Genomic DNA, 11,424 nt, shown 5'->3' with positions numbered 1-11,424 from the left:
ATATGTTATCTAGTATTAATATTTCATGTCTTGGAGTACTATATTTTAACTTTACTGAAAATTTTATGAATTTACTACTATTATATTTACCATAATTTAGTACTAAATTGAATTTATCGTGAGTAAACACTAAATTAATCTAATTATTGGAAATAAGTATATGAATTTTATAAATCTGATACAAAATCATGTTAGCTATATTGAAGAAGAGAGAAAAAAGTTAAAGAAAGATTAGATTGTTAAAAATAAAAAGTATACACCATAATTAGAACAAAATCCCTTTAATAACAAGTTAAGCTTGATTAATACGATATTATTGGAGGAAGTGTTATGGAAAGTTTCCCCAGCTCCTAGGCACACGCAATGGCCACGATAACAGAAGTGTTGCGAAAGCGATGAATCAAAAAGAGTGAAAGACGATGCGAGATTTAAGGTCAAAGTCCATACACGCATATTTCCAAACCATCCAATGGTGCAAGTAGTCAAATATTAATAATTATTATATCATAAAAATAATTAAATATTATTATTAACGTAAACACAATTCTTTTACAAATCAATGGATGATGTCTTATATTTCCTACATACTCCATTTATTCATATGTTAAAAGTGTCACTACGTTCCCAACTCATATAATATCATTGATTAATCACTATATTTTATTTTGGAATCAGAAATTTTTATTAATGTTTATTCTTAAAATATATATTTAAAGACATGAAATTTTTAGATATATAAAAAAATTCAAAGAAAATCTAAAAGAGTTTGTGTTTTTCCTATAAAATAATTAAAAATAACAAAAAAAATTTGTGTCTGGAGCCAATAAAATCTATTATAAGTGATACTTTAAACATATATGAATTATTTCTTAAAAGATAAACAAAATATATAGATGTTTCGACGGGATCCGAGCGGACGTTGTTAAAACATAAACTTTCTTGTCGAAGATCCGTAGACCGGGCGGACAATGCTGAAGACGGGCGGATGAGCGATGGCGAACGCAGGAGACGGGCGGACGAATCGATCACGAACGCTGGAGACGGGCGGACACTCTCTCTCCAGGTGATGCAAACAGGGCGGACGAATCGATCACGAACGCTGGAGACGGGCGGACACTCTCTCTCCAGGTGATGCAAACAGAGCGGACAATGCTGAAGACGGGCGGATGAGCGATGGCGAACGCAGGAGACGGGCGGACGAATCGATCACGAACGCTGGAGACGGGCGGACACTCTCTCTCCAGGTGATGCAAACAGGGCGGACGGTCCTTGAGGGACGAACGCTGCGGACGGTACCGTGAGGGACGAACGCTGTTCCTCACTTCCACAGATCGGGCGGACGCCCTCCTACGCTGCTCCCTGCTTCCAAGCCGGGCGGACGTCCTCCCTCTTCCGGTGCTGTTCCACACTTCGAGTTGGGCGGACGGCCTCCTACACCGAGTGCTCCTCCACACTCCCAGTTGGGGAGGGGCCGGGTACCTGCTAAAGGCACTCCGACGCTCAAGTCAGCAATATGACAGAGCGTTATATAATGCATGCATGTGTTGCGTTCTAAACAATCTGTCCAGAAATCATACCTGAGACCTTTATTTATACTGATCGTAATGGGCTTTTACCTTTTGGGGGTCCGGAAACGGCCCAATAATGCCTTAATCTTTATTAAGGACTTTAATGTGTCATTAGTATTTAACCGTGTAATCAGCAAAGTGCGGGTCGGTTGGGAATGGTGGTCGGTCAGGGATGTTACCCTGGGTGGGCGTCCGCCTGGTTCTACTTGTCACACTGGACGGACGCTCTTAGGTGGTCGTTTGTTTCATGAACGGCTGGACGCTCACCATCTTGGGCGGACGTCCCATCTTGAGCGGACGTCCCATCCTTGGGCGAACGTCCCATTTTGGGTGGACGTCCAGCTCTTGGGCGGACGTCCAGTCCTTGGGCGAACGTCCAGTCCTTGGGCGAACGTCCCCTCCTTGGGCGAACGTCCCATCTTGGGCGAACGTCCCATCCTTGGGCGAACGTCCCATCTTGGGCGAACGTCCCATTTTGGGTGGACGTCCAGCTCTTGGGCGGACGTCCATTCCTTGGGCGAACGTCCAGTCCTCGGGCGAACGTCCCCTCCTTGGGCGAACGTCCCATCTTGGGCGGACCACCAGCTCTTGAATGGCTAGACGTTCGTCCTCGTTGACATCATGGGCGAGCATCCATTTACTGAATGGCTGGGCGCTCGATCTATGCCGAGCGGACTCTGCTAGTACATAAGCCCCCCAAGCCCGAGCATAATTTTATTGTGCGAAGGGGTTGTGCATGCATGGATGGCCGACATTTGGAAAACCGCTGGATCCATGAAAACTCGGACAAGTGTTCATTTGGACGTTCGGTCTTTGGTGCTCGACACGGGTGGCCGCTCGTCATCTTGGACGGACGCTCCACCTTCGACGGACGTCCCTTCTTGAATGGTTGGACGCTCGTCCTATGCTGGGTGGTCGCTCGTCATCTTGAACGGACGCTCCATCCTGGGTGGACGTCCAAATGGCTGGACGTTCGTCCTTATTGCCATCTTTGGGCGGACGTCCCCTCTTTGGGAGGACGTTCTGTCTTGGTTGGTTGGACGCTCGCAATCTTGGACGGACGTCCCTTCATGAATGGTTTGACGCTCGTCCTATGCCGGGAGGACCTCGCAGTACATAAGCCCCCCGAGAGCCCGAGTGTAATTTTATTGTGCGAAGGGATTCTCTAGATGGCCCCCGAATTGCCGGGTCCACGTGGAGGTCGACCTGGCGTACCTTGGAGGACAAATGGCCGGTCGATTGCTGAATGCTAGATATGGCTAAGTTATGGACGACCGGTCGATTGCTGAATGCCAGATATGGCTAAGTTATGGACGGCCGGTCGATTGCGGAATGCCAGATTCGGCTAGGTTATGGACGGCCGGTCGATTCCTGAATGCTAGATTTGGCTAAGTTATGGACGGCCGGTCGATTCCTGAATGCCAGATTTGGCTAAGTTGTTGACGGCCGGTCGATTCCTTCATGGCCCAACCAAGCTGAGAGTTGTTCTCGTTGGAACACTCTTTTTCTCCAGCTTTGGTTTGGTAGGGTGGACGGTTCTTCGCTTCGTCGCCCAACCAAGCTGAGAGTTGTTCTCGTTGGAACACTCTTTTTCACCAGCTTGGGTTTGGTAGGGAGGACGGTTCTTCGCTTCGTCGCCCAACCAAGCTGAGAGTTGTTCTCGTTGGAACACTCTTTTTCACCAGCTTGGGTTTGGTAGGGAGGACGGTTCTTCGCTTCGTCGCCCAACCAAGCTAAGAGTTGTTCTCGTTGGAACACTCTTTTTCACCAGCTTGGGTTTGGTAGGGCGGACGGTCCTTCGCTCCGTGGCCATTGTTGCGGGTTACCTGCACTATGAAGGGAACATAGCGAATTTCAAGTTTAAAGGAAGTATGTGTCCGTACCTTGTAAGGCCGAAAATATGCTATGGCCAAATGGCCGAGAATAGGTTGAGGCCGAACGGCCGAGACTAGGCTGAGGCCGTACGTTCTTAAATATGTGGAGGCCGAATGGCCGAGACTATGCTGGGGCCGAACGGCCAAGGATAGGTTGAGGCCGAACGGCCAAGACAATGCTAAAACCGAACGTTCGTAAATGTGTGGAGGCCAAACGGCCGATACTATGCTGAGGCCGAATGGCCAAGGATAGGTTGAGGCCGAACGGCCGAGACTATGCTGGGGCCGAACGGCAAGGGATAGGTTGAGGCCGAACGGCCGAGACAATGCTGAAACCGAACGTTCATAAATGTGTGGAGGCCGAATGGCCGAGACTATGCTGAGGCCGAACGGCCAAGGATAGGTTGAGGCCGAACGGCCGAGACAATGCTGAGACCGAACGGCCGAGGACATATGTCGTGCGGCTATGAAGTACTGTCGATGGGGTTGTCTGTGCTCATTTCTCGTGGTCACCTTCGGGTAACCGAAGTCACACGGCCCCATGGTGGGCGCCAAATGTTTCGACTGGATCCGAGCGGACGTTGTTAAAACATAAACTTTCTTGTCGAAGATCCGTAGACCGGGCGGACAATGCTGAAGACGGGCGGATGAGCGATGGCGAACGCAGGAGACGGGCGGACGAATCGATCACGAACGCTGGAGACGGGCGGACACTCTCTCTCCAGGTGATGCAAACAGGGCGGACGAATCGATCACGAACGCTGGAGACGGGCGGACACTCTCTCTCCAGGTGATGCAAACAGGGCGGACGAATCGATCACGAACGCTGGAGACGGGCGGACACTCTCTCTCCAGGTGATGCAAACAGGGCGGACAATGCTGAAGACGGGCGGATGAGCGATGGCGAACGCAGGAGACGGGCGGACGAATCGATCACGAACGCTGGAGACGGGCGGACACTCTCTCCAGGTGATGCAAACAGGGCGGACGGTCCTTGAGGGACGAACGCTGCGGACGGTACCGTGAGGGACGAACGCTGTTCCTCACTTCAACAGATCGGGCGGACGCCCTCCTACGCTGCTCCCTGCTTCCAAGCCGGGCGGACGTCCTCCCTCTTCCGGCGCTGTTCCACACTTCGAGTTGGGCGGACGACCTCCTACACCGAGTGCTCCTCCACACTCCCAGTTGGGGAGGGGCCGGGTACCTGCTAAAGGCACTCCGACGCTCAAGTCAGCAATATGACAGAGCGTTATATAATGCATGCATGTGTTGCGTTCTAAGCAATCTGTCCAGAAATCATACCTGAGACCTTTATTTATACTGATCGTAATGGGCTTTATTAAGGACTTTAATGTGTCATTAGTATTTAACCGTGTAATCAGCAAAGTGCGGGTCGGTTGGGAATGGTGGTCGGTCAGGGATGTTACCCTGGGTGGGCGTCCGCCTGGTTCTACTTGTCACACTGGACGGACGCTCTTAGGTGGTCGTTTGTTACATGAACGGCTGGACGCCCGCCATCATGAATGGCTGGACGCTCACCATCTTGGGCGGACGCCCCATCTTGAGCGGACGTCCCATACTTGGGCGAACGTCCCATCTTGGGCGAACGTCCCATTTTGGGTGGACGTCCAGCTCATGGGCGGACGTCCAGTCATTGGGCGAACGTCCAGTCCTTGGGCGAACGTCCCCTCCTTGGGCGAACGTCCCATCTTGGTCGAACGTCCCATCCTTGGGCGAACGTCCCATCTTGGGCGAACGTCCCATTTTGGGTGGACGTCCAGCTCTTGGGCGGACGTCCAGTCCTTGGGCGAACGTCCAGTCCTTGGGCGAACGTCCCCTCCTTGGGCGAACGTCCCATCTTGGGCGAACGTCCCATCCTTGGGCGAACGTCCTATCTTGGGCGAACGTCCCATTTTGGGTGGACGTCCAGCTCTTGGGCGGACGTCCAGTCTTTGGGCGAACGTCCAGTCCTTGGGCGAACGTCCCCTCCTTGGGCGAACGTCCCATTTTGGGCGGACCACCAGCTCTTGAATGGCTAGACGTTCGTCCTCCTTGACATCATGGGCGAGCATCCATTTACTGAATGGCTGGGCGCTCGATCTATGCCGAGCGGACTCTGCTAGTACAATAGATAATTTTAAAATTTTGTAAAATTTAAGAGAAAATCTTTTATATATGCTTTCTAAAATTTCGCGTACATAATTAAGATGCTATACAATTATAATTCAACGTTAAAGTTAATAACTTCTCTTCTAAACGTATGGCCTTTTTTTCTTAATAAACGTTATGAGACTAATCTTCCATGAACATTCATTGAATTCCTGCATCTTTTCACTGTGAAAATATTTTCATGACTGAACTTCTAAAACATAAAGATTATCGATGAGATTATTCTTCTGAAAATATGCAAATTATTGAAATAAATTTTATTTCTCCTTACAGCTTTTTGTATATTGATCTAGGAATTGAAACTTTGTTAACATATTTATAAAATTTAGTTATGGCTTAATTAGTCAAATGATATTTACTTTGATAGGAGTGTTTGGTTTTTGTTCTTAAAAAATATTTAATTGTCTTTTAACTTTTGAACAAATATATCAATTAGATTTTCTTAAAAGAAATTACTCAATATGGAATTTAAAAAAAAATTATTACACGTGTCAAGTCTTTCATACGATACGTAGTATGAAATATTCACGTGACCAAAATACTGTCAAATTTTAATATAACTATTAGTATAAATATAAAATAATATTTATATAAAAATTAAGTTTGATTTCAATTTGAAAAGGAATAAAATTACTACACATGTTACCGACAATGATAGGTAATACTGAAATTGTCACGTAATATTACATTATCACTACTACGATAACTTGACAGGTGAACAATTTTTTTTTCAAATAAAAAATTAAAAAAAAAACTCAAACTAATATGTTTCTCATTCATTCACGTATTATTAACTATTTAAACAACATTAAAAAAAGCACGTTATAAAAACTGGGATCTAAAATAAAATTTAACGAAGAAAAAAATAATATTTAAACTTAAATACAATAAATTCATAAATTTACATAATACTTAACTTTCTTATAAGTAATAAACGTGAAATTTAAATTTACACTAAAAATTTTCTAATAATTTTAATATTGTTAAAAGACTAAAAATTTGTTAATGTGAAGTTGGGCGGATTGCTCCACCTAAAAGTTTCTCTGCAATCTTCAAGAAAAAACACAGATATAAACTAATTACCATGTGTGAACTTGACTGGCTGAACATAGAATTTCTTATAGTTATTAATTTAAATTAAAAGACCACATAACAGTGTTTCACTTAAAAAATGAAGATACGTTCACCTTCAGCAAATTTAAGAATGTTGTTGTCTGCGCCTGTTTTTGTATTGTCACAGTGCTGAGTTTCTGCGACTTTGCACAAGCAATTAATTCTTAGGAAAATTTCGAAAACGTAAATAAAGGGTAATGAGCTTAAGTGTATGTTCTTCTGTGATTTCAAGAATCACTTAAAATTGTTTGGTTGCAACTTCCATTAGTGGACTTTCGAGTTGTTTTTGTCTTTTCTTTTCTTTTAGGAAAAACAGAAATTCCTTAGCACCATACAAAAACCTGAGATATCATTTTGCGGTTTAATCTTTAATTTACAAAAAGAAAAAAAAATATTAATTTTATTTTCATTATTTAGAAGGGATATTAATGAACTAATTATACGTTGTTGAGTATTTATTTCCTACAACCTTCGTATTACATAATTGAATATACGTCCGCGTCTCCAAAAACAAGTACTTCTCACACACGTTATTAGAGTAAAGAAGAAGGTCAAAGTCAAAAACCAAAAGTTAAACATTGAAACCGCAAACCAATTTCGCTCTTTCTTTCTGCGTTCCATAATCCAAACCAGTCCTATAAATAATCACCTAAGAAGAAACCCAACAACAAAACATACGGATTTTCAGAACTGCATATTTACATTACTTCATTCTTTTTCATCATCTTTTTCAAACCTTAAAACATAAACATGACACTGAGATCACGTACGCTAGAAATCACCGTTATCTCCAGCGAAAACATGCGCATATCAGAGGACGCATACGTCGTCGTTCGGGCGGAGTCGTTGAACTGCTGCACTACCAGAACGGCCAAAGACGATGGCACCAACTTCCTCTCGTGGAACGACAAGTTCCTGTTGGAAATTCCCGTGCATGCAAGATCGATCACATTCGAGGTCCAATGCAGCAAATTCAAGGGCTTTCGCCCACTTGGGGTGGCCAGAATCGCTGCCTCCGACTTCCTCGGAGGCGCCGCCGGCCCGGAAAATCAGTTGCAACAGTTGAGTTACGGGTTGAGGGACTGGGAAGGAAAGCGAAACGGAGTCATTCACTTCTCCGTGAGAGTGGCACCTCCGCCGCCGCCGTCGACACCGGTGGAGAAATGTCTCAAACCCGCCGTGGAACAGGCGGTGACCAGAATGGGTTGCGGTGATCGAATCAAGGTCGGTGACAAGACCAAGGCAGTTGTCGTTGGTGTCCCATTTTGGTGGAACCGTAACCTTGTTTAGAAATTAATTTACATTTTTTTATTTGTTATAATTATTGATACCATTATTTGTACAACGGTCAAATATCGTTTTCATTGTGAGAAAGATTATCAATCTAGATTTATTTCTACATATGTTATAAATTTAATTTTTTGAAAGTTTCCTTTCCTCCCTCGTAACATACACTAGAACGCGCGTTAGATATGTAATGTATAATTTAGGAAAATGTTATTTGGACAACGAAATTTTGACACAGATTTAACAACGCCACGTGTCAGCTCTTGATTGGCCAAATAAATTGAAAATAAAACAGAGAAAGGGTTATGGGGCGAGGGGTATTTTGGGATTTCGAGGTTAAAATTTGAAGAATTGGGTTTCGCGGTTTAGGGTGGGAAAGACGTTCGTTCAACCCTTGTCACTCTCTCGCTCTCTCGCTCTCTCGCTCTCTCGCTCTCTCGTTAAAATTTAAAGAATTGGGTTTGGGCGGTTTCGGGTGGGAAAGAAGTTCGTTCAACCCTTCCATATTGTGTCTCGCTCTCTCGCTCTGTCGTTCGTCTTCGAAGCTTCCATCTTCGCTGTCGTTGTCTCGCTCTCTCGCTCTATCATTTTTACTTTGTGTTAATCTCACTTATAATGACAAAAGTAGTGATTGAAAAATGAACGCAGCATTATAATAAGAATTTGAAAAGTACGAGACCATTTTCAGTAAAATTAATGGTAATTAATGGGAAGGAGTTGATCAAATTCTGAGTGGGGAGATGGGTGTTGGTCATTGATGTAAACGCAAGAAGTGTGGAGTGACCCGTGATGAGTAGGGGGACGAAGTAGTGCAAGCGATGAGTCAGAGTGTTGAAAAAATGGTCTGGTAATCGTTTACAGAATCCTGGTAAACGATTACCCGAGAGAAAATTGGATTTTGTACATAAAGTCCAACACAGGTAGTCAGCCAAGTGAACAGGGGTCACCATTGGAAAAAAAGCTCAGTTTTAGGCAGTTCTGCACCTGTCTGAGGCTGGTCCAGGTGTTTCAGTGGTGGGAGAGGGTGGTTGGTGATGTGATGTGTGTCCAAGAAGTGTGGGGTGACCCCTCATCCGTTGGAGGAACAACCTCTGCAAGGGATGAGTGAGGGTGTTGAAAAAAGGGTCTGGTAATCGTTTACAGCATCCCTGTAAACGATTAACCGAGACAAAACTGGATTTTGTACAGAAAGTCCAACACAGGTACTCAGTCAGGTGAACTGGGGTCACCATTGGCCAAAAAGGTGAGTTTTAAGCACTTTTGCACTTTTCTTAGGCTGGTCCTGGTGTTTCAATGGTGGGAAGTGATGTTTTGGCACCCCATGATGGAGGAAAAAAACAATGTTTATGAGATGAGCAACTTGGGTGAGATAACATGCTGTCAACTTTGACCTTTGCTGGCTATTTTACTGATAACTTTTCCCACCGACCTCCAAATGATATGATTCTTTTTTTATTAGAAACTAGACTCAAAAATCTTTCCAATGACTACTAATTTGTATTTTTTGGACATCTGAGTTGGTACAGTTTATTCTTTCAAGTTAGCGTTTCATATATTTTTGCCAACTCTGACCTTTGCTTGTTCTTTTGCTCATAACTTTCTCCACCGAACTCCAAATGAGTTGATTCTTGTTTTGTTGGAATCTATACTCAAAGACCTTTCAAATTATGCCTTAGAAATCAAGTTTACACCTTTTTTGACACTGTAATCGATTACAAGGACACTGTAAACGATTACCCGAGACAAAACTGGAGTTTGTACAGAAAGTCCAACACAGGTACTCAGTCAGGCGAATTGGGGTCACCATTGGCCAAAAAGGTGAGTTTTAAGCACTTTTGCACTTTTCTTAGGCTGGTCCTGGTGTTTCAGTGGTGGGAAGTGATGTTTTGGCACCCCATGATGAAGGAAAAAAACAATGTTTATGAGATGAGCAACTTGGGTGAGATAACATGCTGTCAACTTTGACCTTTGCTGGCTATTTTACTGATAACTTTTCCCACCGACCTCCAAATGATGTGATTCTTTTTTTATTAGAAACTAGACTCAAAAATCTTTCCAATGACTACTAATTTGTATTTTTTGGACATCTGAGTTGGTACAGTTTATTCTTTCAAGTTAGCGTTTCATATATTTTTGCCAACTCTGACCTTTGCTTGTTCTTTTGCTCATACCTTTCTCCACCGAACTCCAAATGAGTTGATTCTTGTTTTGTTGGAATCTATACTCAAAGACCTTTCAAATTATGCCTTAGAAATCAAGTTTACACCTTTTTTGACACTGTAATCGATTACAAGGACACTGTAAACGATTACCCGAGACAAAACTGGAGTTTGTACAGAAAGTCCAACACAGGTACTCAGTCAGGTGAACTGGGGTCACCATTGGCCAAAAAGGTGAGTTTTAAGCACTTTTGCACTTTTCTTAGGCTGGTCCTGGTGTTTCAATGGTGGGAAGTGATGTTTTGGCACCCCATGATGGAGGAAAAAAACAATGTTTATGAGATGAGCAACTTGGGTGAGATAACATGCTGTCAACTTTGACCTTTGCGGGCTATTTTACTGATAACTTTTCCCACCGACCTCCAAATGATGTGATTCTTTTTTTATTAGAAACTAGACTCAAAAATCTTTCCAATGACTACTAATTTGTATTTTTTGGACATCTGAGTTGGTACAGTTTATTCTTTCAAGTTAGCGTTTCATATATTTTTGCCAACTCTGACCTTTGCTTGTTCTTTTGCTCATAACTTTCTCCACCGAACTCCAAATGAGTTGATTCTTGTTTTGTTGGAATCTATGCTCAAAGACCTTTCAAATTATGCCTTAGAAATCAAGTTTACACCTTTTTTGACACTGTAATCGATTACAAGGACACTGTAAACGATTACCCGAGACAAAACTGGAGTTTGTACAGAAAGTCCAACACAGGTATTCAGTCAGGCGAACTGGGGTCACCATTGGCCAAAAAGGTGAGTTTTAAGCACTTTTGCACTTTTCTTAGGCTGGTCCTGGTGTTTCAGTGGTGGGAAGTGATGTTTTGGCACCCCATGATGAAGGAAAAAAACAATGTTTATGAGATGAGCAACTTGGGTGAGATAACATGCTGTCAACTTTTACCTTTGCTGGCTATTTTACTGATAACTTTTCCCACCGACTTCCAAATGATGTGATTCTTTTTTATTAGAAACTAGACTCAAAAATCTTTCCAATGACTACTAATTTGTAATTTTTGGACATCTGAGTTGGTACAGTTTATTCTTTCAAGTTAGCGTTTCATATATTTTTGCCAACTCTGACCTTTGCTTGTTCTTTTACTCATAACTTTCTCCACCGAACTCCAAATGAGTTCATTCTTGTTTTGTTGGAATCTATACTCAAAGACCTTTCAAATTATGCCTTAGAAATCAAGTTTAC

At 43.5% G+C, this 11,424-nt stretch overlaps 1 protein-coding gene across 1 annotated transcript; it reads left to right on the top strand.

Moving 5' to 3' along the window:
• Positions 1–7,381: 7,381 nt before the first annotated feature.
• On the top strand, positions 7,382–8,125 carry LOC124836268 (BON1-associated protein 2-like). The gene has a single exon (XM_047311394.2). The coding sequence runs from the start codon at positions 7,475–7,477 to the stop codon at positions 8,012–8,014; it is 540 nt and encodes a 179-aa protein (XP_047167350.1). The 5' UTR covers positions 7,382–7,474; the 3' UTR covers positions 8,015–8,125.
• Positions 8,126–11,424: the final 3,299 nt, after the last annotated feature.

The sequence above is a fragment of the Vigna umbellata genome, chromosome 11 (genome assembly GCF_029865625.1).
Source record: "Vigna umbellata cultivar VRB3 chromosome 11, Vumbellata_1.0, whole genome shotgun sequence".
Lineage (NCBI taxonomy): Eukaryota > Viridiplantae > Streptophyta > Magnoliopsida > Fabales > Fabaceae > Vigna > Vigna umbellata.
Note: the sequence above shows the minus strand (reverse complement) of the source record. Positions and strands in the feature narration are given on the sequence as shown.

Excerpts from the sequence above, each read along its gene's own strand:
- LOC124836268 (XM_047311394.2), top strand. The coding sequence starts at position 7,475 with ATGACACTGAGATCACGTACGCTAGAAATCACCGTTATCTCCAGCGAA.